Source organism: Ahaetulla prasina, chromosome 1, assembly GCF_028640845.1.
Source record: "Ahaetulla prasina isolate Xishuangbanna chromosome 1, ASM2864084v1, whole genome shotgun sequence".
Lineage (NCBI taxonomy): Eukaryota > Metazoa > Chordata > Lepidosauria > Squamata > Colubridae > Ahaetulla > Ahaetulla prasina.
The window spans coordinates 359,253,320-359,280,600 of record NC_080539.1 but is presented as its reverse complement, the minus strand read 5'-3'; the positions used below and the strand labels follow the sequence as shown (position 1 = coordinate 359,280,600).

Genomic DNA, 27,281 nt, shown 5'->3' with positions numbered 1-27,281 from the left:
CAGATACCTGTACAATTAGCACAGGGACCCCCCACAAGGCTGTGTGCTCTCCCCACTTCTCTTCTCTCTGTATACCAATGACTGCATGTCTAACTATTCATCTGTTAAACTACAGAAGTTCGCAGATGACATAACAGTGATCGATCTCATTCGAGACAATGATGAATCCGCATACAGACGGGAGGTTGAACGACTAGCCTCGTGGTGCGAACGGAACAATTTGGAACTGAACACACTCAAAACTGTAGAAATGGTGGTAGACTTTAGGAGAAACCCTTCTATATTTCCACCTCTCACAATACTAGACAACACAGTATCAACAGTAGAAATCTTCAAATTTCTAGGTTCTACCATATCGCAAGATCTAAAATGGACAGCTAACATCAAAAACGTCATCAAAAAAGCACAACAAAGAATGTTCTCTCTGCGCCAACTCAGAAAGCTCAAATTGTCCAAGGAGCTGCTGATCCAGTTCTGCAGAGGAATTATTGAGTTTGTCATCTACACCTCTAAAACTGTCTGGCTTGGTTCTGCAACCCAACAAGAAAGACACAGACTTCAGAGGATAATTAGAACTGCAGAAAAAAAATTGCTACCAACCTGCCTTCCATTGAGGACCTGTATACTGCACGAGTCAAAAAGAGAGCCGTGAAAATATTTACAGACCCCTCGCATCCTGGACATAAACTGTTTCAACTCCTACCCTCAAAACGACGCTATAGAGCACTGCACACCAAAACAACTAGACACAAGAACAGTTTTTTCCCAAAGGCCATCACTCTGCTAAACAAATAAGTCCCTCAACACTGTCAAACTATTTACTAAATCTGCACTACTATTAATCTCATCGTTCCCATCACCCATCTCTTTCCACTTATGACTGTATGACTGTAACTTTGTTGCTTGTATCCTTACGATTTATATTGAGATTGTTTCCTGATTGCTTATTTGTACCCTATGACTATCATTAAGTGTTGTACCTTAGAATTGACGAACATATCTTTTCTTTTATGTACACTGAGAGCATATGCACCAAGACAAATTCCTTGTGTGTCCAATCACGTTTGGCCAATAAAAAATTCTATTCTATTCTATTCTGTAAGGTAAAGGGTCCACTCGCACATATGTACTAGTCGTTCCCGACTCTAGGGGGCGGTACTCATCTTCATTTCAAAGCCAAAGAGCCAGCACTGTCCAAAGATGTTTCCGTGATCATGTGGCCAGCATGACTAAACGCCAAAGGCGCACAGAACGCTGTTACCATCCTACCAAAGGTGGTCCCTATTTTTCTACTTGCGTTTTTTACATGCTTTCGAACTGCTAGGTGGTAGAAGCTGGGACAAGTAACAGGAGCTCACCCCATTAGGGACTAGGGATTCGAACTGCCAACCTTTTGATTGACAAGCTCAGCTTCTTAGTCACTGAGCCACCACGTTCCCTTAGCTGTTCTAGTCTCCACCAAAACAGAAGTCTAGAACTTAGCTGTTCTAGAACTTAGCTGTTCTAGTCTCCACCAAAACAGAAGTCTGTATACAACTAGCTAAACTAAAGTAACAGGAAAAAAACCCTAGCATTTACAAAAGTTTATGGGATATCAATCAAACCTTTATTGTCAATGCACAACATGTGTTCAATGAAATTCAATATAGATATAGTTCAATTACATAATCCTCAGTTTTAAATCAAATCATATTTAGTCCTCTGGGCTTTAAGATTATATAAAATTTCAACAGAGCTTATACTTTTCACTGAGCAAGAGCTGTATGAAACTCTTCAGTTATTTCCATGAAGTGTGCAGGTTCTTCAGTTATTGCAACAAAGAATAGGAGTCCTAGCTCTCATATCCACAGTTATCAAAAGCTGGAAGCAGATACTAATCAGAAAGATATCACTGTGAAGGCATCCTGTCTAAGAATCAGCATTTTGAGGAATACATTTTGTCTGAGACAGACAAATTCTGCCAGTACTCTCTCTTATTAAAAGGGAAAAGCAGGTCTTGAAACTTTAGTCACCCTAGTTTTGTAGAATCAATTGCTTCCTTTTTATTTAAACTGGTGATGATGGTGGTGCTAGGGATAGTAAATATATATTATAAAATAAAAATAGTTCTCCATTCTTACCCCTTTTAAAGTATACTGTTTTCAAAATGCAACTCAGTATTATAGATGGCATATGCCCCCTGAGAAACTGGCAAAAATGTTTAAAGATAAATGTTGGAAATGTCACCAATTACCAGATCATCTTATCATATGTGGTGGACATGCCCAGAAGCTAAAAATTACTGGAATAAAATAACGGGTTGGTTAGAAGAAATGACCCAACAACATACTGACTTAAAACCGGAGCTGTTCTTATTGGGTATTTTACCAGAGAAAATTAGTAAAGAAAATATTTATTTGATTATACATGTAATAACAGCAGCAAGAATTGTTTTTGCACAAAATTGGAAAGCAGAGAAAATACCCCTGCAAGGAGAAATTATTAAAAAAAATATGTGCAGAAATGAATAGATTAACTATGATGATTAAAGAGAGGATTCAGAATATTTCAAGATATGGGACCAATTTTACTATTGGTTAGAGAAAAGATATAGCTAAGCAATGGATAATTATGTAAGTAAATGGTATAATTAGAATGTATTTGTAAAAAATGATAATAGATTAAACTGAAGTGAAGAAAGAAGAACAACAAAAAGATGGAGCCAGGAAGAAAACACCAAGATGTCACACAGAAGAAATGACTGATGTACAAAATGTTTGTTTGTTTATAAAATAAAAAACTTTTTATAAAAAAAATGCAACTCACTACAACATAGTACACTTGAACAGTTAAGAAAATAGAGAAATTTTGGGATGCTTGCCATAGCTCAAGATTCTATGGAAACAAGCTTTTGGCACTAGAAAAGGCCTTACCTGTGTTTTGACCTTGGGACAGGGCACCAATACCTTGTGGACAAATCCCAGACCCCAAGAGACTTTTCTCCATATCAGCTTGTAGGTAGCAGTAGGGAATGTCCCTGGGTGGGGCTTTCAGGGAAACAGTTTCATTTTGGTTTTGATCAACTTCAAGAATCTCTTCATAATCTCTTTAAGGTATTTTACACTGTTTTCTGCAAAGCACCACTTCATTGGTACTTTGAACAATCAGGCTGAATACTAAAGACTTAAGCAATGAACTTCTGGAACCTAAGATCTGCAAATGATGCAGCAAGATTATCCTCCAATTCATGCTGCCAATGTAGTAGGTGGGCCCATTCTGGCAGCTTCATGAGCTCAATGTTTCTTCCTTCACCATGGCTGCTTCTACCAACCTCATCTTGAGGCCCACATACCTCACCATCATGAATTCTTGCAGTTATTTTGAGTTTGGCCAATGATGCCAGTATTTATCTCAACAGTCTTGGACTTTTTTTTAATCATTCAGAGTAGTGGGAGCAAACTTAAGAGTAGATGCTGCTATCTCTTCTTGTTCTTCAAGATGTTACATTGTTGCATTGACGGATAATATCACCTGTTCATGGGACATCGATATATTCAGCATAGCTCCAGTGCTATTTGAACTCACTTCTGTAATGGAGCCAATAATGTCCAAATGTTGTCTCAAGAAATGCTGAATTATTTAATTTTTGGGGTCTTCATCAGAATTCTACTACTGAATTGCTCACCTTCAGCTTTCATGTCTGATCAGATTGTGATGGTCATTTTGCTTCTGCTCTAAACTCACTCATATCTCCATCATGGATCTGTTCTAAATCTAATTGGCTTTGAGTACTGACGTCTCTAAAGGATTCCCACTTTTCTTTCTGCTTTGAGTTGCTTCAATCATTCACTGATTTCTGATGAAATTATCGTGTCCTCTACAGCTGCTCCCACCCTTTTCTCCTCAAGCTGGACTGATGCTTCTTTTGGGACACTCCACCTGCTACCACCTTCAAAAGAACCCATGCTCCAATTCAGTACAGGCAGTCCTCAATTTACAATCACAATTGAGCCCAACGTTTTTGTTAAGTGAGACATCTGTTAAGTGAGTTCTGCCCCATTTTATGACTTTTCTTGCCACAGTTCTTAAGTGAATCATTGCAATGGATAAGTAACCCACCCGGTTGTTAAGTGTATCTGGCTTTCCCCAATTGCCTGCTTGTCAGATGGTTGCAAAAGCTGATCACATGATCCTGGGAGACAGCAATGGTCACAAATATAAACCAGTTGCCAAGCATCTGAAGTTTGATCACGATTGTGGGGATGCTGCAAAGGTGATAACTGTAGAAAATGGTCATGTCACTTTTTTTCAGTGCCACTGAACCGTCACTAAACAAACTTGTAATTTGACAACTACCTGTATAGCTCTGGCTTCTGATGCAGTTTTCTTAGTCATTCTTGAGTTGTAGAGAATCATATGATTGACTGTGGTGGGGCCATTGCTATCTTACCTTAAGGCTGTTCTGACCAATTTAAGTCCAGGGATCCCTCCCTTCTTTCTTTTTACGGCTATTCCACCTATTTTTCCTCAAATTCACTGTGAGTCCAGTTTCCAGCAGATTCTTTCCCGTTCACAAGGCTCTCATGCCGGGACTTCCTCTTAAGGCTGCCCCCCTCTACTTCTCCCTTTCCTTATGTCCTTATGTCCGCCTTCGTATTGGCCCACCTGCTTTCAATCGCGGACGACGATCAGTTTCGCGGCAGGGCACAAACGTCGCTCCTGGAGGGAGAAAAAGGTGGTGGGAGCGGCGGAAGGAGCAGCAGCGCGAGCGGCAACTAACCGCAGCCGCCTCACTTCCCTCCTTGCGGGAGAGGGGGGAGGCCATCCCTTCTGCGTTCCCAAGCCGTCCTGCTTGGCTCTCGTCAGCGGCTCGCAGGGGCATCTCTTGGCCGAAGAAAAAAGGAGTCAGTCCAGGGGCGCCCAGACACCTCAGCCGAAAGCCCGCCAGTTTCATTGCAGAAGTTGTGTGGTGGCTTCCGGAAGTAATTAATATCACTTCCAGGGTCGGTTCAGGGTTACCGTGGAAACCTAGGATGCTTTCTCCCGGAGCTATAGAGGTAGTGGCTAGAGCGGTACCGTTTATACTCCAGCGTTTCTCAGTCTGAGCAACTTTTTGCTTGTGTGAAGATTTCAACTCCCAGAATTCCTCAGCCACCATGCTAGTAGTTAGTCCATACAGTTGCTGAGGTGGATAAACATTTCTCTACCCTATGGCATTTCTTTGGGTAGGTTTCTAGAATGCATAATCATTTATATATATCTAAAATTTCCAAAACTACAAAGAAGGATTCCAGAAAGGCAAAGGAAGAGGGATCCAAAAGGAAAATAATACAGCTATGGAGCATTCCATCATTATTCAAATACATAGAAAACTGTTTTTGCTCTACACACCACCACAGACACTCACACAGAAAGTATATACATATATATGTCATGTCAATAAAAGGTAAAGGTTTCCCTCGCACATACGTGCTAGTCGTTGCCGATTCTAGGGGGCGGTGCTCATCTCTGTTTCAAAGCCGAAGAGCCAGCACTGTCTGAAGATGTCTCCGTGGTCATGTGGCCAGCATGACTCAACACCAAAGGCACATGGAATGCTGTTACTTTCCCACCAAGGTGGTCCCTATTTTTTCTACTTGCATTTTTAGGTCCTTTCGAAACTGCTAGGTTGGCAGAAGCTGGGACAAGTAATGGGAGCTTACCCCGTTACACAGCAGCACTAGGGATTCGAACCGCTGAGCTGCCGACCTTTCGATCGACAAGCTCAACATCCTAGCCCCTGAGCCACCATGTCAATATTTCCAGGCTTTTTAGCTCTCCCCGCCACCATATTTACAAAGCAGACCTCAAATGATGGTGAGTTATAACTCCATAATTTCCAATAAAAATGCACCACAATTCCCATTATCTTCCGATTATCCTCCCTCCAGATGTGATGACAGTTGCCATCCAATATATCTCAGAAGCAGCAGATGGAAAGATTGTAAGATATTTTTTACATGCAATGGGGTTTTTTTCCCCGTTACATATTCACTTTAGAATTATTGGTAGTGCACTAATACAGTTTGGGGAAGGCTATTCCAATCAGTATATTATTTTCTACATGCATAGATCTTCTCTTCCTCTTTCTTCTCCCTCTTCGGGTCTCTTTGCAGTTTTATCTACTACACCAAGCAAGTTATTAAATTTTTCAACAAAACAGATACTGGTAGTCCTCAACTTACAACCACGATTGACCCCAAAATTCCTGTTGCTAAGTAAGACAGTTAAGCGAGCTTTGCCCCCATTTTACAATTTTTCTTCCCACACTTGTTAAGTGAATCACTACAGTTAAGTTAGTAATATGTTTGTTAAGTGAATCTGGCTTCCTCATTGACTTCGCTTGTCAGAGGATCATAAAAGGAGATCATATGACCTCAGGACACTGCAACCTTCATAAATACGAATCAGTTGCCAAGCATTCGAATTTTGATCACATTATAATGGGGATGCTGCAACAATCTTAAGTGTGAAAAATGGTCATAAGTGACTTTTTTCAGTGCTCTTGTAACTTTGAATGGTCACTAAATGAGCTGTTGGAAGTCGAGGACTACCTGTATATGTTGCCTCAGTCACTTGAGTAGAGGTAGTCCTTGATTTATGACCTCAATTGAGTCCAAAATTTCTGTTGCTATGCAAGGCTGTTGTTTATTGAGCTTTGCTCTATTTTACGACCTTTCTTGCCACAGTTATTAAGTAAATCATTGCAGTTATTAAATTAGTAACATGATTGCTAAGTGAATCTGGCTTCCCCATTGATCTTGCTGATCAGGTGGCGAAAGGGGATCACAGGATACTGCAACCATCATAAATGCATGCCAGTTATCAAGCGCCCAAATTTTGATCACATGACCATGGAAATGCTGCAATGGTCATAAGTGAAAAACGGACATGTCACTTTTTTTCAATGCCGTTGTAACTTTGAGGGGTCACTAAATTAATGCTTAAATCAGGGACTACCTGTAACTCTAGTCAGCTTATATAAAACAGTTAACAAAACACAAAAATGACAACCATAACCTATTATATAGTTGATGCGTATCAGGAATATAGGTAATACGGACCTAGCACCAGCACAACAGAGAAACTTGATTGTACATAGATTATTCTATTTCAGACCTGGTTCCCGTCCGATCTATTGGGCCTCTAATTTCGAAAACCCAGAAAACAAACTTGACATGACATTCTGGAAGGTTACATGTGGAAACCCCCAATTTGAGAAGCCTGCTTTTAGCTCACTGTGATGAGAGCAAAGTGACTTGGCTGATGTGATAAGGTTTCTTCATGTCTTGGGAAGAAGAGAGAAGACAAGATTCTCTATGCTTTGTTAAAACAACACTAAGGCTGTGAAAGTGTGCAGTGACCCTGAAGAAGGCATGATGTCATCAACCCCACCTCCCCTTCCTTCATGACTCCACTCCTTTGTGAAGGTAAAGGTCACCACTGCCATCATAGAGGGAGCACATGTGGACAGATGCCCCAGCTCAGATAGTCAGGAGCAGGATAAGCAGGGTTATGTTGGAGGAGAGGAGGATAACGTGGATATCCTGGGACACAGTGAGTAGGCTGCTTTTTGCAGTCTGTCCACTCCTACAGATATCAAAAATCTGTCGGCAGCTTTGGAAGGTTGCTATCAGACTGACAGGAGGTAATTGGACAACAGTGTCTTCCTGTGTTCCTAGGGCATTCTCATTGGTTGTCATCATGTCTTAATACTTTGAATACTGATTAGATCTATGAAAAATCCTTTCTCAAAGTAAACTGCTGTTTTGTTTTCAGTTTTGACATCATGGCCACAACAACAGTGAATTTTAATGATTTTGAGGTTATAAAGCCCAGAACAAAATGCCATCTGTTTTATTCTTGTGTAGGACTGTCATTCCTACAGAATGACAGAAAGGCAAGACAGAAAGTAATTGAACAGATACTGGTATCCTCTGTTATTATCTTTATTGTGCTGCATGTGAATACACTACAGAATAATGAAAGCATAAAAATTAAAGCCTAAATAAAACAAATATTATAGTGTGCTACAGCAATTAAGATATTGGATTGAAAAAGGAAAAACCTAATCTAGTTTCAGATATGGAAGCTCAGAATGACTTAAGACCAATTCCTCTCTTGATTGATCATCACAAGTTGCAGTTGTGGGGAAAAATAGAAGAAAGTAACGTATAAATAGGTTACCTTGAGTTCCTGAATTGAAAATGAGACAAATATAATAAATAAATAAGTGGTTACTAAAATGGAAAGGATAGTATCAATTATATTGCTCTAATAATTTGTCACTTTAATAAATAATTCCATTATCACCTGAGCATACTAAAGACACAAGCAAAAATATATCTTTTGTTAATTCCTGGTTATTGAAATCGTTGCTGTTAACTGCTTGTGATTGTCCTATTTGTATAAGGTATATATTTTAAACACATGCTTCCCTTTATTTCCCCCCCCCCAGGGTGGATTACAATTATTATTTAGCATAACATAGTTATAACACTATTATAATTTGTTACATCAGGGATAAAATGTTTTTATTGAACAAGTATGCCACGATTCCTTTGTTCAATTAATATCGTAATAGTAAAATGTATAACAAATTATCATAGGAATGATAATAATAAACATGTATATATTTTGTAGATATCTATATATATAAATAAAATAACATAGTAATATAGATATAAATCATTGTTAATAGCGAATTAAACAATTCGCTAAGATTATTAGCAAATGCAGCAGTTGGCACGACCCGACCATGTTTAAAATAATAAAGAGCAATACAACAGTTGCGCCTTTTGCCCATTGGAGCGGCCTCTTCTGTGACGGAACGTTCTCCCATACGCATGCGCCCGCCTCTTCCCACTGGGTGTTCGAGTTTTACGGGATACTGATAACAGGGTTAGGAGCAAGCAGCGCGCATGCGTACCTGCGCATAAGCCGTCCGCTGCCCCTCTCTCTCTCTCTCGTCCTTCGCCCGACTACTCCATGCCTTAAGTCCTCTGCTGAGCCCGCAAGACCGTCCGTGGGTGGAGCCTTTTGAATTAAGATTTTAACGTTTAGCAAAGGCGCACATGCGCAACGGGTCTTACTGTAGCTCCTCCTCCTTTTTAATCTTACTCCCGTTTTGTCTTTTACAATCGGCCTCCTTGCCCCCTCGTTTTGCGCATGCCTCTTAGCATCCCCTGTTGCTCCTACGCGAGCGCGCATAGACCGGGCAGAGCGGCTTTGCCCGTCGTTGGCGCAGTGTATTGTGGGAGTGATTAAGGAAGTAAAATGGCGGACCTGGCCAACGAAGGTAGGTAGCCAGGACCGGGTGGGGGAGGGATTGCGGTGGTAATAGTGATGGGAAAGAAGTGGCTAAGTGGGGTGAGAGGGAACGAGATGCTTTTGGGGCGGATGCTTCCCAGATCTTCAGTGGCCGTCTGGGGACTGGCCGGTTCACCAGAACTGGCGTGCGGGCTACGGCCAGGCCGGACAAAGGGAGCGGCCTCCCGGTCCCCTAGGTGGCGAAGATGAAGATGTCCTCTGAGCATAGGCAGAGGGCTTTCTCAAAAGTTCAGTCTCAGGCTGCTCCCCTCTCCATCCTGCATGCTCTTTCCCTAGGGCAAGAGTGCCTCTGAGCATTTGTGGAGTGCTGTGCTAAGAATGAGGAGATTTGGCATCACCCAAACAGAGTTCAACTCTGCTGGCTTTTCCTCCTTTCGTTCATTGACATAAAAAAAGCTGTTTTGATTGTGCACGGAGACATGGCAGAAGCGGCTGCATCTGCCTGGCAGAATTAACTAATCATCTCTGGTGTTTATTCTTCTTATCTTATTCTATCGTTGTGAGCAGATTTGAAAGAATTGCCTCCGAACTTGGACAGTGGGATTGTAAAGTTTCTGTCCATTATGCTAAATTGATACTGATGTGCCTTAAGTTTCTCTAAGAAACGTCAGAGGGGAGAGCTCTTCACAAGTCGTATCAGCTAAGGAGATTTCAGGCAATCCATCAACTTAGGGAGATTTGAGGCAATCCATCACTAAGGCTGAAGGACCAGTGTGTCAGTTGAGAAGGAGCTATTGAGAGGGGATTTAATTCTGACTTTCCCTGTCAACTGTTCTAGTAGTTTGGATATGGTAATTTATCTGGAGGTATGTGGATAGATTGGTAGGAAATGCTACTGACTGCTAGAAATGAACAATGGTAAAAGCACTTCATTCATTGAGTGCTTAGCTGAGGTCCAGTAGCCCCTTCTTTGCAATAACTTGTCCATAGTAGCTACCTCTCAAAATCAACAGGAATTAGTGAATTATAAAGATATCCAAGGATTAACTAGCCCTGCATTGCTATTGATACTTGGGCAGCAAAAAAGAGAAGAAAATAATGTCACAAATGTATATGTATATGTGGAAATCTGCAAGCAGTATTTCCATTATGCTTATTATAATAAACATCCCTGGGCGGTTTATGGCATTTAAAAATTGTTTTTTTATCCAATGAAGGCATATGTATGTTTTAAAAAGTAGCATAGTGAAGCATCTCAACTGAAGCTGGCTTCAATACCAAACATAACTGTTTTTCTGTCTGCTCTTTTTTATTTGTTAGCACATCTTAGACGATCTGAATAAAATATGAGTGCATCTGAGCATGGGAAGAACAGTTATTTCGCTTTATAAATATAGAACAGCAGAACAGCCTGTGATAAAAATGGAATATATTCCCTAAAATCTATGAAGTCATTATTACAATGAGAGGACCTGAAAAATGTATATGAAATATGCTTCTCTCCTCACCATCTCATGTGAGTGAACAGTGCTTCCAGGCTATCCCTAGTTCTACCTTTCTCCACTAATTTCTAGGACAAGCTCAAAGATGAGATGTATAGGAATAAGTGCCTATCACTACAGCCTATCATGAAACATATAGAAGAATGCCTTGGAATTTATGCAAATTGCTTATTATTTTGCATCTTGGACAAGAACCTAGACCAATCAGAATCAGAAAGAATTTATGATGGAGGAAGCCATTCTCATGAACTTCTAGATGAAGTAATAGCTTAGAATGGCTAAGACTGTGTAAAATAGCAATAAAATAGAAGTGCCGTACTGGTAGAAAAAATAGGAGTAGTCCAATCAGGAAGATCATGTTCCAGATCTAAATTAAAGAATCTATAGGTGCCGATAATATCACATTTTTATTTATTTGTTTGCTTGCTAAAGCATGTAGCACATTCACAAGCAGCAATTTATATAATTAGCTTCTTTTCCCTATGTGCCTTCTACCCACCGGTGGATGCCATATCTATATAATGCAGGTAGTCCTCAGCTTGCAATCAGAATTGAGCCCAAAATTTCTGTTGCTGAGGGAAACAGTTAAGTGAGCTGTGCTTCGTTTTATAACCTTTTTGCTGTAGCTGTTAAGCAGATCACTGCGGTTGTTAAGTGAATTGTGGTTGTTAAGTGAATCTGGCTTCCCCCATTGACTTTGCTTGTCAGAAGTTGGCTGGGAAGGTTTCAGATGTGGATCACATGACCCTGGAACAGGGTCATAAATACATGCCGGTTGCCAATTGCCCAAATTTTGATCACATGACCTTGGGAATGCTTGTAACAGTCATGTATGAAAACCAGTCATACGTCACTTTTTTCAGTGCTGCTGAAACTTTGGTCACTAAATGAATGGTTGTCAGTCAAGAACTATCTGTACTGTATAATCTTGGGATAATCAAAGCTTATCTAGCAATTAGGTTTAAAGTTTTAAGCATAATAACATGTGCTTCAAGAAATAAGACGCTTCTCTCAGATCAATCCTAGAAGTTTGTCTAGCCTAGCATCTTAGTTCCTTGAGTGACAATCAAATTACATTTAGGAAACAATCACTTTCTTCTGATTTCAGCCTTTAATATTTCATGGTAGGTTATATCTGAAACCGGAGGTTCTGTAATCGGCTGTGAAAGCATTGATAAATCTATTAGTTTGTCCAAGAGATGAGCATCTTGCTTATCAGCTGACCTATCTTTAAGAGTATTTTTCATCCACACCTGAATAGTGGTGGGAAAGATATGACGGTTGACTAAGCAGCATTCATTTGTTAGAGCAAAAACTGCATGTGATATGTCTGAATATTAGGCAATATAAGATCTCTTTTATTTATTTCTTCACAGAAAAGCCAGCCATTGCACCTCCTGTCTTTGTATTTCAGAAAGATAAAGCACAGAAGGTAAGGAAGGCTAATGAATTATTCTTGCTTATAAGTTGAGACAAGAGAATGATGGGTTTTTTTCCCAGCCTTAAATAGAATAAACTAAGAAGGTTTTTCAAGTCCTGCTCCTAATAGGAATAACATGATGTTGATTGATCTATTGAAGATTTTCTTTTGTATTACTGAGAAAAGTGGGTCATGTTCCAAATTGTGTACTTAGTTCATGTACTTTATGCTTAGGCCTCTTGTGCAGTGTCTGAACTTATGCAACATCTAAGGTTATCATATATGATCTGGATAAAGCAGACAAACTATCTCTAGTCTAGACAGCAGCAAAGAGATGAAAAAAAATCACCTCTCTTTGCTATTGACATTTTTTCAAAGTTTTCCTAACTCCAGCATCCCATATATGAGCATTACAAGGGAAATTGGGTGCATGGCTAACAGAAGAATCCCTAAGAAATCTCCTGGTTAAAAAACACAGAAGAATAGATAGATGAGACCTTCATATCCTTATTAATAAACATACATCTGCTCTTGAACAAGGGTGGTTTATAAATGGATTTTGTAAGAGAAAATAATGACAAAAATTTATTGGCTTGCCTCAAATACTTTTGCCAATTAATCAGATTATTTGATTTTTTTAAAAAATCCTATAAGAAACTCTTCTCCTTAAATTAGGCAGTTCTATACCAAGTAGATTCTACACTGTCCAGTTGTAATTCTCAGAGATTTTGAAGAATAATATTTTGCTGCTTTTTGAAGATACTACAATCTATCATCTAAAAGAATAGTCAACAATTGTGAGCCATATTTTCAAGTGATATGTCTGATATTTCTTGTGTTTCAAAAATGTTCAGGGTAATCAGTAACTTATAGGCATTCTTCTTACATAAATGATTAAAATTCTATACATAAAGTGAACATTAAAAAGCACAATACCTAAACATCTAAGAAACATAAACCTACAAATACAACACTAAACCTCTGATTTAAAAACATGACCATTTTAGCTCTTCACTTTCCTTATAGATACATTAAGCATTTATTCTTCTTTTATACCATTGTAATCACTATATCATTTTTTTTATTATCTCCCCTTATTTAAGCTATTAAACTCTTTGCCATCAACCTATTTTTCTCTACTTTTATAATGTAATCCATAAACCAGCTCCATCTTTAATAAAAGCCTCTATTTATTTGTCTCTAATTAGGCATGCCAGTTTTGTTATATCCACCAAGATTGAATGTTGATTTAAATATCCAGTCTTGTAACAATTGAAGCTTCTTTGTTTTTCCTTTTCTCTGCATATAATAGTCTTGGTCCAGTGATCATATACAACAATGACACCATGCTTTTTTACTTAGTTCCTTCTTCCATAAACCCTAATAAGTACAGTTCTGACTGCATCTGAAAAGGGATTTCTTTTATTTTCACCAATATCCTGTGGTTCAATAACCAATTTTTTTTTGGCCAATTCACAAGTCCACCACATAGATTCTATTCTAATTTCCACATTTCCAACATTTACTTTAAATATTCTTATACATAGTTTCACAGACATCATATGCCATCTGTACATCACTTTCTCTTAAATTTTCCCTTAAATTATTGCACTGAGTAAAATTACATTCTTCCTTCTTAAATGATAAGACGGAAAGCCTCTTAACACTTAGCAGTAGCATTTAGACTTATATACTGCTCCATAGTGCTTTATAGCATTCTCGGAACGGCTTACAAAGTCAGTGTATTGCCTCTAACAATCTGGGTCCTCATTTTACTGACCTCGGAAGGATGTCAAGTGCCTAGTGCCCATCAGGATTGAACTCCAGGCTGTGGGCAGAGTTAGCCTGAAATTCTGCAGTCTAAACACTGTGCCAACAGGATTCTTCTAAGTTGGTACTGAACCTAACGGGAAATAAGCATGCCTCTTGTTTCAGAAATAGTTTCTTTTATGCAGATTGAATGTGGTTATTAAATCCAGTTATAAAGTTGTTCATGTGACCAATGAATGTTTTTAATTAGGGGGTGATTCTAATATTTTATAGTCTCCATGTTTTTGCATTATCATCCTGCGGTTGACAGGCCCAGGAAAATAGGAGTTTAGTATTATATAGCTTTTTGTGTTGCTCTTAGGTTAATTCAAATATCCTTTTGTTTTTTCTTCTTCCTCATGTTTTTTCTATGAGATTGCTGGCTGTTCTAATAAGAGCAATGGTATACCTAAAGTGAAGGTTTTACTTCCTCACCTGTGCAATGAGGAGCTATATTTGTCATCTTCATTTTCTAGACTTCATAGCAATTAGTTCTGTATGTACCATATATACTCTTGGATAAGCCAATAATTTTAGATTACAAAATACACTCCCCCCCAAAAAAAAATTGGGCTTGGCTTTATCCATAGATGAGCTTATCTATGTGTATATATGGTAATAGTTTTTAAAAGTACCCATATATACTCATGGATAAGCCAAGTCTCAAATTTTCAACCAAAATACTATGAAAATCATATCACCCTCAGATAAGCCAATTGTGAAAATTTAAAACGGAATCTGTTCTGGAAAACAACATTTATTGATTTGAAGTATTAAAACAAAGTCCTTTAGAATATATTGAAAAAAATGTACAAAAATTTCAAGGGTTGACCTATTCTGCAGATGGCACATTTTTCCTGATATTTTGTTAAAAACGTGGGGGTCGGCTTCTCTGCAGATGGGCTTATCTGCAAGTTTGTACAGTAATCAGCATAGCTTAATTTCTAAGCATAGCTAAAGACAGCTCAATACTTCAGTTTTGGAATTTGAAAATTTCATAGATTTAAGTAACTTCAAGTACTTTTACAATATTGAACAGTCATTCAATTGAACTATTGTGTGAAACTTTCTCTGATCCTTCTTCTCTTTGGGAAATGAAATGCAGGTTTAAGTACCATTTGAGTAGAAGAAAAAATTGATTGCCTGCATTAGCCCTGAGAGAAATCAGAAATTTCTTTTTATCTTGATGTTTGGGAAGGTGCTATAACACAGCATACTGGACAAAATAAAGAAATTTTATTTTGTATTTTGTCAAACAGTGCACTGCTGATTTCTTGTAATTAGGGGCATATAGAATCTGGTTGGGTTAATAATGATATGTATGGGGTCAACATTGAGAAGATTGCATGCACTGTCTCTCCTCCTACAGAGGTTTTCCTGCTGGTTGGTTCTTCAGTTACATAAAATATATAAGTACAGAAAAGTGTAATGCAGCCTGTCCTTTTTTCATGGTTTGCTTTGTTTAATAGCCCATCCATCATTTTGCCCAGGCTGGATTAGAAAAGAAAGGGAATCTAATAATAATTTGCAAATATCTTTGTATTGCTTTGTCATTACTTGTTCCATGATTATATCTCTTGAGCTGCTGTCTGTTTTCCAAATAAGGGGGATGTTGCTTTGACTTTTGCCTAACTTCCGGGACATCGTATATGTCTCGGCCTTGGTATGCCTTGAGTGGGCTGGTAAATTGTGTGAATTTATTTTCATAGTTCCTTTAGTTGATATATGTGACAATTGAGGAAAAAGTCGCAGAATTAACCTAGTATTTACCATTCATAGTTTGGAAATGTCCCTTCCTTCCTTCCTTCCTTCCTTCCTTCCTTCCTTCCTTCCTTCCTTCCTTCCTTCCTTCCTTCCTTATCTCTGCAGGAATTATCACCACCTTTCAAAGAGACATGACTAGACTTCTTTTTTGGTCATTTATTTGATTGGGTGCTAGTTTTCATTTTTGAAAAACCTAGTCCCTAACTTTAAAATGCTGTTTTGAGGGATCTTGAGAACTTGGTAGATCAGCGGTTCTCAACCTGTGGGTCGCAACCCTGTTGAGGGTCGAATAACGATTTGCCAGGGGTCACCTAAGACCATCGGAAATATGGGAAGTATACTTGCGAGTCAAAGAATCGCGAATTCGGCTTCAGGCGTGATGAATTAAAAAAGAGAGAAATCTCCCTCTCAAGCCAGCTGCAATCACTCCCAATCGCTAGCCTAATCTGGCTAGCTTCAGGCGCGATAAACTTAATTGGGGGAGGAGTCTCCACTTTAATGCCTCCGTCCTCAAGGCAATCGCAAGCAGTTCAGATCGCTAGCCAATACGGCTTCAGGCGCAATAAATTCAAAAAAACAGTTTGCCGTTTTTCCCCCCCCTTCTGCAGCTGTTGAGGTGCGCTGAGATCGCTGGCTAAAAAAAAATAATTTTACGGTTGGGGTCGCCACATCGTGGGGAATTGTATTAAAGGGGTCGTAGCACTATAAAGGTTGAGAAGCACTGTGGTAGATCTATCTCCAGGAAATCAGGCAGTTTTGTAGGAGATTGTCAAGGAACCTAGCTAGTGGCATCTGGAAGTCTTTGCCAATCTGGCTGGAGCCTATGGAGCTTGTTCATCTGTGAGTGAATAACAGAGAGAGTCTTCTTAAAATCTGACAAATGTGATCAGTGTTGCTTGTGATTTATATAAAGCCAAAGATTTATGGTGGGGGCGGTGAAAGAGATGGAACGATTGCACAGAGGCTGCTTGCCATTGGGATATATGTGCTTGAATCCAGCAGCTGCTGCTGTAACACCCAACAGTTTATGATAATGACATGGACCCAGTCTAGGAAGAAAAGCCCTTAGTGGATCCTCCTCTGTCCTTTTGCTGCCTGGCACTGAAGGGCTGTTGTTCTTCTTTGCTCCCAGTCCCTTGCAGAGCAAAAAGGGCTGTCGGATTCAGGCGAGGACCCTCAGGGAGAAGCAGAATCTCCTCACCGGGCTATGGGTCACCCCAAATCAACCAGGGGTGCAACTTTGAGGCTCCTGCCCCCTCAGTTGCTTGTATCCGAGCTGCTTCCTGTATTGGCAGGGTAAGTCAGAACCTACCAAGGACTTCTGGTGAAACTCTGTTTTGTTTTGTTTTTTAATTTTCTTTTTTTAGTGTTCCTTTCCTCCTCTCTGAAACTGTAGTTTAACTTGTCAGCTGTGAGACTTGCACTCGTAATTGCTTCCCACCTGCTTGATTTCCTCTTTCTAAAATAATGGGAAGTATTTTTTTATTTTATTTTTTGGGTAGCTGACACAACAGATCTTCTTTTAGACAAAGAAGCTGTGTAAGCCAAATAGTCTCATTTAGTTCAGTATCAGTCTATGCACTGATTGGCAGTCGTACCTCAGGTTTTTGGAGAGATTTTCCCAATCCTGCTTAGAGACGTCAGAGTTTGAGCCTGTGATCTTTTGCATGTATACAGTATTTACTGAGCTACAGTCTTTATCCGGGGAATATTTTACAAAAGATAGTTTCTGAATTTCTTAGCCCATAGGAAATAACAGGAGGCAGCAGTAGAGAGGAAGAGAAATTGGCCTCCCACCTTCAGAAATGGAACAGGTGAGCCTTTTATGGAGAGCTTTTAAAATCCCTAAGTAGTTACTCTTCTGATGAGGAGGCATATAATGATTAGAAAAGGGCATATGATGAGCATCTCAGACTACAGGCATATAGTCTATAGCAGGGGTCTTTAACCTTGGCAACTTTAAGACTTGTGGACTTCAACTCCCAAAGCTGGCTGAGGAATTCTGGGAGTTGAAGTCCACAAGTCTTAAAGTTGCCAAGGTTGGAGATCCCTGGTCTATAGCAATGTCATTTCTTATTCCTCTTAATATTCACCCAAATGTGTATATGAAGCCAGATAACCCTTCATAAGATAAGGAGTTTGAACTCTTCTTTTTCCTGTCTTCTTCATTATCCCAACTGCACTTTTCTGGAAGTAAGTCTGGCTGAATGCAGTGGGATTGACATCTGAGTAACCGTGCGCTGCATTTCTTTATTCAAAAGGATTGGGCTCTAATCAAAGCAGGAAAAAGAAGAGCCTCTGAGCAAGCAAAAAGGCTCCGTCAGTGGATGGAAGAGGCAGAGAGAACCGAAAATGTGTCGCCCAGCGTGTTCCTTGGGAAGAAAGTTTTGAGCTTTCTAAGTGAAAGCTGCAGCTTTCTCTCGTTCTCTATGGCTTCTCAGAAGGCGAGGCTTCCTTTCTCTCTGTGTGCGGTAGGGGTGAGGATGTGATATATGACTAAATAGGGGTCCGATTTACATTATTGTAGACTTTGAGGAAAAATTGAATTTGAACCATTATAATAATAAGTAAGCCGTATGAGATAGCGGTGGATGAGTCTACATGGATAAAAACTGCCTTGTAGAAGGTTTATATTTCAAGTGCCCAAAAGTAGGATGCATGGAGTATTCATTCACTATACAACGCATATGATATTAATGATAAATGTGATGCTATGGAGGATCTGTGTAGCACTTCAAATATATTTGGTTATCTCAGCATCAAATTTCAAATTGACTCAAGTCTCTTCTTCTCACTAAAGTTTCAGGGCAGCTGCTGCTAAAACTGTGGTGGGGAGGTAGAATATCCCCAGTATGTCAGAGATTATGTTCTTCTTCATTTTATTTTATTTATATTTATTCAGCTTTTCAAAATTATCATATACTGCCTTAATTAAAAAAAAACCTGGATATTACTAAATGGGTCTTTGCACTGCACATAGAGGTTGCAATGGTTGGGTGTGCTGTGAGTTAAGAAAGAATTATGCCTGGAAGCTTCAGGAGAAATCATGAGTTTGGAGGAAATGAAAATCAATCAGTCGTATGAAAAAGCGGACATAGAAATAAAATGGGGGAAATGGAGAGGTGGGGAGGCTTTGAAAGAGCCGGCTATATTATATGGTCATGTTTTGTTTAAAACAGTAATAATAATAGTTCTGTTTTATATGCTGCCTGACTCCTAATGACTCTGGGCAACTTACAACTGTTAAAATATTTAAAAACAAAGAACAATAAACACACATACAGGGAATAGAATTTAAAGGGGGGGGCATCAATCATCCTCCAAAGGCCTGTAACGGAATTAGAAGTGCAAAAAAAGAGTATATGGTGTATTTGTTGGCTCGCTTCTGATTCAAGGGAGAGAGGGAGGATAGGCAGGGGCAGTTTCCTTGACTGAAATAATACTATACTGTATTTGTAAATATTACCCAAGCCAGCTGCTGTGGTGCCAGTCTATGCTGATTGCCCATCATGTAAGGTCTAGAAGTAGAAAAGACGCTTCTCTCTGTTACAGAGTCATGTAGTACAACCCCCCTTCTCAGTTCAGTGAGTCAAACCATCCCACACCAGAAGACACTCTGGCCTCCGCTGCTTGAACACAACCAATGGAGGAAGCCCACCGTGGAAATTTTTTTCCTATAACTTGCAATCCTTGGTCCATATCCTACACTTTGGAGGGATAGCAGATAGATCTTGAACGTTCACATTATCTTGGCCATTTTTTGAGATATCTAAAGCAGGGGTCTCCAACCTTGGCCACTTTAAGACTTGTGGACTTCAACTCCCAGAGTTCCTCAGCCAGCTTTGCTGGCTGACGAATTCTGGGAGTTGAAGTCCACAAGTCTTAAAGTGACCAAGGTTGGAGACCCCTGATCTAAAGCAGTGGTCCCCAGCCTTTCTGGCACCAGGGACCAGTTTCATGGAAGACAATTTTTCAGTGAAAGACTGGAGGCGGGATGGTTTTGCGCGCAACCTACGGTACATCCTGTGCATGTGTAGATGAAGCTTTGCTCACTCACCTGTCACTTGTGCGGCCCGATTCCTATCAGGCCACGGACTGGGGGTTGGGAACCCTTGATCTAAAGAGTATGTTCATAGCTCCATCAATCTTTTCTAGAGAGAAAAAAAAAACATACCAATTCCTTCACTCTCTCTTCATAGGAGAATTTCTAATCCATTGGTAATCTTCATTCTCTGAAATAGTTACTCTTCCTAAAATGTTTGCTCAAAACTGGTCTCAGTATTTGAGGGGGTGGGGTATGTCTTCCATGCGTGATTGCCTCAAGGGAATAAATTCTCACCACAGGCAGGAGGTGCTATTAGAACTGAAGCTGGTTCTTTCCAAGTTCTAATGGAGGCTTCTTTTGGCCCAGAAGTTTGTGTGGATGTGTACTGATTTGGCAAAACGGATGTAAGGAAAGGCCACTGAATTGCTGTCTCATCCTTGTCTCCATTGTGAACATGAACATTTCTTGTGCACCCAGGCTTGTGGCTTAATTATTTCAAACAATTTGAATTAGACTTTTCTGTACATAACTGTTGTGACCCAGACCCAAACTCAGTCCGTGATAAAATAAACTTTATTCGAACAGCTGGGAATTACCTCATTCCCAGCATCGTTCAACTCAAAGTAAAACAAAGGCCTCTCAAACACAAATTCTTCAGTTATCACAAACCTGAGTCCAAATTAGGCAAACTGCCAAAGGCCTTTCCTGATAAATGTCCAGAAGTTACCAAAACACAGAGCAGAGGACACAGCTACAATGTTGTTTTCCGGCAAGCTGAAACACCGGTGCTGGTCTGTTATTAAGCTTTATGGGAGGGGCCAATCATCACACCGCCCTGAGCCCTCGGAGAAGGGCGGTATAAAAATGTAAATAATAAATAAATAAACAAATAAATAAATAAATCTCTTGGCCCTACTCCCGAGCTGTCCTCTCTGCTTGAGCTGCTCTTGCTCTTCTCATGCGAGCATTAGGAACAGGCTCCTCCAGTTCCTCTGCCTCACTATTATCAGTCTCTGGAGGCTCTGGAGTCTGCACCTCACTTCCCAATGGCCCTGGCCTCACCTCAGCCGCATCGCTGTCCGACTCCGTTGCCAGCACCATAGGATGCTGACAGACCACAACAATAACATCCAGTGAAGAATTTTGTGTTAAAATTCATAGGTTAATCCATAGTTCAGCCTTATGTACACAAATGGACTCAATTTTTTTTTTTTTTTACATTTATATCCCGCCCTTCTCCGAAGACTCAGGGCGGCTTACAGTGTATAAGGCAATAGTCTCATTCTATTTGTATATTAACAAAGTCAACTTATTGCCCCCCCACCCCAACAATCTGGGTCCTCATTTTACCTACCTTATAAAAGATGGAAGGCTGAGTCAACCTTGGGCTGGGCTTAAACCTGCAGTAATTGCAGGCTACTGTGTTCTAATAACAGGCTCCTTACAGCCTGAGCTATTCCGGCCCAATGAAACTCTAGTGCTGGAACATGCTCCCCCTTCTCTTTCTTTTTCCATGCAACCGCGAGAAGGAAAATGTGATTTGTGATTAAGACGAAGCTACAAAATATTTATATTATTATCTAATGAAGTCAATTCAGATGTAGCATATAGTTAATTGGTTTTAAAAAGCTGGAGTTTGCTTTCAACCACAGTTCTCGGACTGTACATACGGTAGAAATACAGGTAGTCCTCAACTTACAGCAGTTTGTTTAGTGACCACTCAAAGTTACAACAGCACTGAAAAAAGTGACTTATGACCATTTTTCACACTTGACCATTGCAGCATCTTCAGGTTGCAATGTGCTGGGGTCATTTGATCTTCCTTTTGCAACCTTCTGACAAATAGTCAATGCGGAGGCCAGATTCATTAAACAACCCTGTTGTTAGCTTTATAACTGCAGCGATTCAACAACTGTGGCAAGAAAGGTCGCAAAATGAGGAAAAACTCACTTAGCAATAGAAATTTCGGACTCAGTTGTCGGAAATTGAGGATTGTTTGTAAAACAGGAAATGCTGAAAGAAAATGGGATTGTGGTTTATTTCTCAATCTACATAGAAGGAAGAAAAAATACTTTGTTCTGCAGATTTCATCTGTAACAATGAGTCCTAGTTTATCATTGTTTGTAGAAACAGTTAATAATTGGACTCACACAAAACTTATTAGAGTAGTAATAGTGGTTTGTTGAAATACTTTAGAAAACTAATTTGCATTTAATGTTAATCCATTAATTACATTTATATCATAGTAACACTAAATATGACTTGGTGTTATGTGTATACCTCACTAACAAGGATATGTAGGAAGAATATACATTATTTTTATAATCCGAGTAGATGTCTATTTTTATGTAAGGTTAGTAAAACAACTTTTAAGCAATGTGGTGTAATTTTAGTGTTTTTAATGGATTTTGTAGAACATTTTCTCTTGGCTAATAGATTTGTACTTTCTCTTTAATTATATTCCACTGAATTTTGTTTGTGAACTCTCTTATTCATGTTTATTTTCAGCTCCTTTCATTGGGACAATTTATCTTCCTCACATGTTTTTTCTTACTAAAATAGACAAACAGCTTGTTTGAAGAATTGATCACATGAAAATTCTCTTAATTGATCAAATCTGCATGACAGAAAGGAAACATTGTTCTTGATAGAGAGAAACATTGATGCAGAAATATTTTGCAATGTTTAAAGTGTCTCACAAAAGAAATATTCCATTTTGAAGGTGAAACCTGCAGCAGAACTTGTATACACTATATAAAAATGTAAATTACCTTTTGACACACATCCTTATAAAAACTGTAGACACCAGGAAAACCTTATATTCTTAATTAGAGGAGAAGAACACCTAAATTTGATTCACTATGACAGAATGGAGCACAATATTCTAATAATTTAGAGCAGAGGTCTCCGACCTTGGCAACTTTAAGCCTGGCAGACTTCAACTCCCAGAAATCCCCAGCCAGCTTTGCCAAGGTCGGAGACCTCTGATTTAGAGGATATTTAAGAACAACAGACTCAAAACTTAATCTTAAAATTGTTTTCTGCCATGGATAAACTGGGTTTAAAATAGGCTGTAGAAAGAGAACAAGTATTATTGGACAAAACTGATGCTGATTTGAATGTAGATATAAAAATGACAAATTTATAAGAATGATTTGGAAAAAATGGCACACTGGTTATATAGATGACATTGGCTGATGTCTTAATAATTAAAAGGGATATACATATAACCAACCACAAGAATTTTTTTATATTAGATTTACAAAAGAACTTGTTAAAGTTTCAAAATATATTCTAAGAAGAGACAAAGAGAAAATGAAAAGAAATCAAGTTCTGGGGCATTTTTCAAAGGATTCAGAATCAAAAGGAAGGGATATAAAGTTGGTTTATTTGATCAAGGTTAAAATATGCATGTTTTTGTTTCTGGTGATCCTTAATAAATTTTTATTGACCAGCACCAAACAATGTGGCTTTAAAGATTTGAAAAAAAGAGAGGGGTTTTGCCGTATTTTTGGAGCTAATGATAAACAGTTGTGCTAAAACAAAAGAAATATAAAGTTGGTTTATTTGCTTACATTTAAAATACATAATCTGATAACTCTTAATAGTCTTTTTCTGATTAAGACTGAATTAGAGACTGTAAGAATTTGTTTATACATAAGAGATGAAATATGGGAAAAAGCTATTTTGTACTGGGTGAGGAAGGGGGAAGACATTTTTAAATACTTTTTTTTTCGTTACTATATTCTTATTTTTCTTTTTCTGTTTTGCTTTGTATTTTGTTTTCTATACTCTGTCCCTCTTTTTTCATTCTTTTTTTTTACTATTTTAGTTTGTATTGATCTTTTATCTTTGTATCTGCAAACTTCAATAAAATTATTATTTTTTTAAAAAAGAAAGAAGTCCTCTATTCTTTCCACAGGAGGGAGCCTGCCTTCTAAGATGATGTATACCATTTACCATTTGTCTCTAGTCCAAGAGCTTTAAAACGGGTCTCCAACCTTGGCAACTTTAAGACTTGTGGCTGAGGAATTCTGGGAGTTGAAGTCCACAAGTCTTAAAGTTGCCAAGGTTGGAGACCCCTGCTTTAAAATATAAACGAAGTTTATGTTGCTCAGTTATTGGAGATACCTTATGGGTTAATTAATTCAGCTTTAATTGTTTACCTAGTTTTCTCCACATAGTCACAAAATTGGGCTTTGTTGGCTTTTCCTCCTGGGTTCTTTCTCGTTACCATTTTGCTGTCATCAGTTAAGAACAGAGTGTTGCCCAAGCACCATTTTTTTCTTCCAATTTTTGATTTATTGTTATAAACCCTTTAAACTGAAAGCAAATATTATTTTGCATCTAATCTACATTTATTAGGGCTGGTACAGTTCATAGATTATTCAGAAAAAGTGCTTTAAGAGTCCATTAAGCATGAGTCTAGCACCTTATTGCTATTTAGGTGTTTTTCAAGCTTCCCAACAAACTTGGGCAAAAGTTGTAGCTGCTCTAAGAATTTGACTCAGTAATAAAGCTAATGTGATTCTTAAGGCTTGGCATCCAAAGTTTTTTTTCTGAATTATTTTTGAAGCAGGCACTTAGCATTACTTAGCAATGCACCACATTAAGATGTAACACAGGGGTGTCAAACTGGGGGCCCTTGGGCCAGATGCGTCATACGCAGGCCACGCCCCACTCCAGCTCCACAAAGGGGACAGCAACATGACGCCGCGAGTTTGACACCTGTGATGTAACATATGCAAAAAAAAGTTAGGTGCCATTATGTTTTGTGATACAGTCTGATTTTTTTTTAATATAAATGTATTTGTTGCAGAGATCAGCAGATGAGTCAAGTCCAGAAGATGGGGAAGGTGAGGAAGCTCATTCCACTTGCCTAAAGAATCCAGAAAAATCCCTGAATACAAATTAATACATTCTCTCCCCTCCCCTCCCCTCCCCTCCCTGTTTATGGGTGTAAATGCATTTATTTTGCAGAGGAATTGCAGTAGCCGGTCTCTATGTTTTAAGAGTTTTGACCCCCATGTCAAAACAGACCCCATAAGCACCGCTGAACTGTGAGCAAAAGCCAGCAGTATTTTTCTAGCATTGGTTAGCTTAACAAGAAATAGTTTTCACACCAATAGTGTTTTCTTATATTGGACTAGTCATGTAGTATTTGGAGCAGGGGTCTCCAAAGTTGGCATCTTCAAGATTTGTGGACTTCAACTCCCAGAATTCTTCAGCCAGCCGTGCTGCTGGGAATTCTGGGAATAGGTCTTTAAGTTCCCAAGTCTGGAGAAACCTAACTTAGAGAAAGAACATCTCTGAATAGGAAAATTCCATTTAATTTTCATGGATAGTTGACTTCAGTAAAAACAATTAGTAGCAATTGCCATAAGTTAATTGTACACTGATGTAAACAAGGGGTGTAGCAATGCTGACCTTTGAAGTAAGTTAAAGACAGGGTTCCTCTGTGAATAAATAGCTGTGAAATGGCCTTGTCTTTGAAAACATGATCAGTCAATGAGAATTAGCTATTGCAGGCCTATTTAGCTGAGTTCCATTTGAGGGGTTGAGAATCCAATTAGAATTACCTACCAGGGCTATATTTCTACTTCTTCTGTTTACTGACTTTCCCTACAGAATCTGACCGAGAAGATGGGGGTTACTGTCCTCCTGTAAAGCGGGAAAGAACGTCTTCGTTAACACAGTTCCCTTCTTCACAGACAGGTAAAGAAAAAATAATTCCCAGACCTACTTCTCTCTCCCCCCCCCCCCCGTTCCTGTTGTCCAGCTTTGCCTGAGACAGGAATGCATGTTTAAACAGTGCCTTGAGGAAGATTAGAGGTAATAGGGACACAACCATTAGGTATGTCGTATGTTTCTATTTCTGAATGAGAAGAATGGATTGAATCAGTGGCCTTTTACAGAAAGTCTTTACTTAGACACATTACTCAGAAAAGTCCTGTATAAAATCATCAGGATGCTTGGTATTAATCTAATAATATTGGCTGGTTAGTTTTAACTCTGCATGTTTTTATTTATTTCATTTCTTTATTAGAGTTTTATCCCACCTCTATTATTTTCAGCAATAACAATAGCACTTATATACCACCCTATAGTGCTTTATAACAGGGGTCTCCAACCTTGGCAACTTTAAGCCTGGCGGACTTCAATTCCCAGAATTCCCCAGCCAGCAAAGCTGGCTGGGGGATTCTGGAAGTTGAAGTCCGCCAGGCTTAATGTTGCCAAGGTTGGAGACCCCTGCTTTATAGCACTCTCTGGGTGGTTTATAATGTCAGCATAAACAATCTGAGACCTCATTTTAGCAACTTTGGAAGGATGGAAGGCTGAGTCAACCTTGACCCTCATCAGGATCGAACTCCAATACTGCATTCTAACCAGTGCGCCACCAGGACTCCTTTTATAAGAAATTCAAGGCGAAGAATTTGCGTAATACTCCTACATTCTCCTCTTTTTCTTAACAACAGCAACAACAACCCTTTGGGTTGGATTGAGAGAGAGAGTGACTGGCCCAAATTCACTGAGCCGGTTTTCATGCCTTAGGCCAGGGGTGTCCAAATTTGGCAACTTTAAGATTTGTGGACTTCAACTCCCAGAATTCCTCAGCCAGCAAAGCTGGTTGTCTTCTGGGAGTTGAAGTCCACAAGTCTTAAAGTTGCCAAGTTTGGACACCCCTGTCTTAGGCAGAACTAGAACTCACAGCCCCCTGGTTTCTAAGCCAGCACCTTAACCGCTACAACAAAGTAGTTCTCTTTATATTATCATTATCTTTTTGGTTTCTTATCTTTTGATGTCTTTTTCCTTTTGAAACATTGGGCAAGATATTATGAGTCTTGGCCATTGCCTCTTGCATGTGTAATTTACCTTATTTTTTTATTATTGTGCACTACAGAGGAAAAAAGCTCTGGATTCAGATTGAAGCCACCCACTCTAATCCACGGCCAGGCACCAAGTGCAGGTAAGTGACAGCTTTGCGTGAAATGGGGGGGAAACCAAGATATAAGATAGTAGAGGATTTTTTTGCTGAATTTTTCTCGTTACCAATGCAAACAGTGCTAAGGGTCAAAGAAATAAAAGCTTGCTTTCATTTTCAGGAGTCCCAAGTCAAAAACCGAAGGAACAACAGCGAAGTGTCTTGCGCCCAGCAGTATTGCAAGCTCCCCAGCCAAAAGCTTTTTCACAAACAGGCAAGTTAGTCTTTATAATCACTGCATTCAGCGTGATAAATTTCAAGTTGACAAGGCCTTTTGAAGGAGTAAATGCCTTAAGTGTTTATAGGAGTCTACGATATTTTCAAATTCTATCCACTGTTTTGGTGGATTTACCAAAATGAATAGGATATCCCAGCAACTGGATAATAGTATTTTAGAGGGTAAAAATGAATTTGCACAAATTATGATTCATATAGGGAAGGTGAAGTGTGCAGCATAGTATATACTATACT

The 27,281-nt window shown here is 39.1% G+C and overlaps 2 protein-coding genes across 7 annotated transcripts in view; one reads left to right on the top strand and one right to left on the bottom strand.

The window, feature by feature from the left end:
* The window catches only part of ZNF414 (zinc finger protein 414), a 29,545-nt gene extending 24,408 nt beyond the window's left edge, over positions 1-5,137 (bottom strand). Inside the window, exons 1-2 of the mRNA XM_058162953.1 lie at positions 4,645-5,137; positions 2,913-3,016 (exon numbers count right to left, since the gene is read on the bottom strand). Of these exons, the coding sequence (XP_058018936.1) occupies positions 2,913-3,016; positions 4,645-5,137 (597 nt within the window). The remainder of the gene's footprint in view (positions 1-2,912; positions 3,017-4,644) is intronic.
* A 4,101-nt stretch (positions 5,138-9,238) lies between these two features.
* The window catches only part of RANBP3 (RAN binding protein 3), a 34,121-nt gene continuing 16,078 nt past the window's right edge, over positions 9,239-27,281 (top strand). For 2 of the 6 annotated variants that reach the window (XM_058163252.1, XM_058163251.1), the window contains exons 1-7: positions 9,274-9,316; positions 12,167-12,222; positions 16,916-17,079; positions 24,648-24,684; positions 25,444-25,543; positions 26,730-26,795; positions 26,932-27,024. In XM_058163252.1, coding sequence (XP_058019235.1) covers positions 9,295-9,316; positions 12,167-12,222; positions 16,916-17,079; positions 24,648-24,684; positions 25,444-25,543; positions 26,730-26,795; positions 26,932-27,024 — 538 coding nt within the window. In that variant the 5' untranslated portion in view covers positions 9,274-9,294. Of the gene's footprint in view, positions 9,317-10,608; positions 10,805-12,166; positions 12,223-16,915; positions 17,080-24,647; positions 24,685-25,443; positions 25,544-26,729; positions 26,796-26,931; positions 27,025-27,281 lie in introns of all 6 variants that reach the window. The other 4 variants (XM_058163255.1, XM_058163254.1, XM_058163257.1 and 1 more) reach the window with 4 other exon arrangements.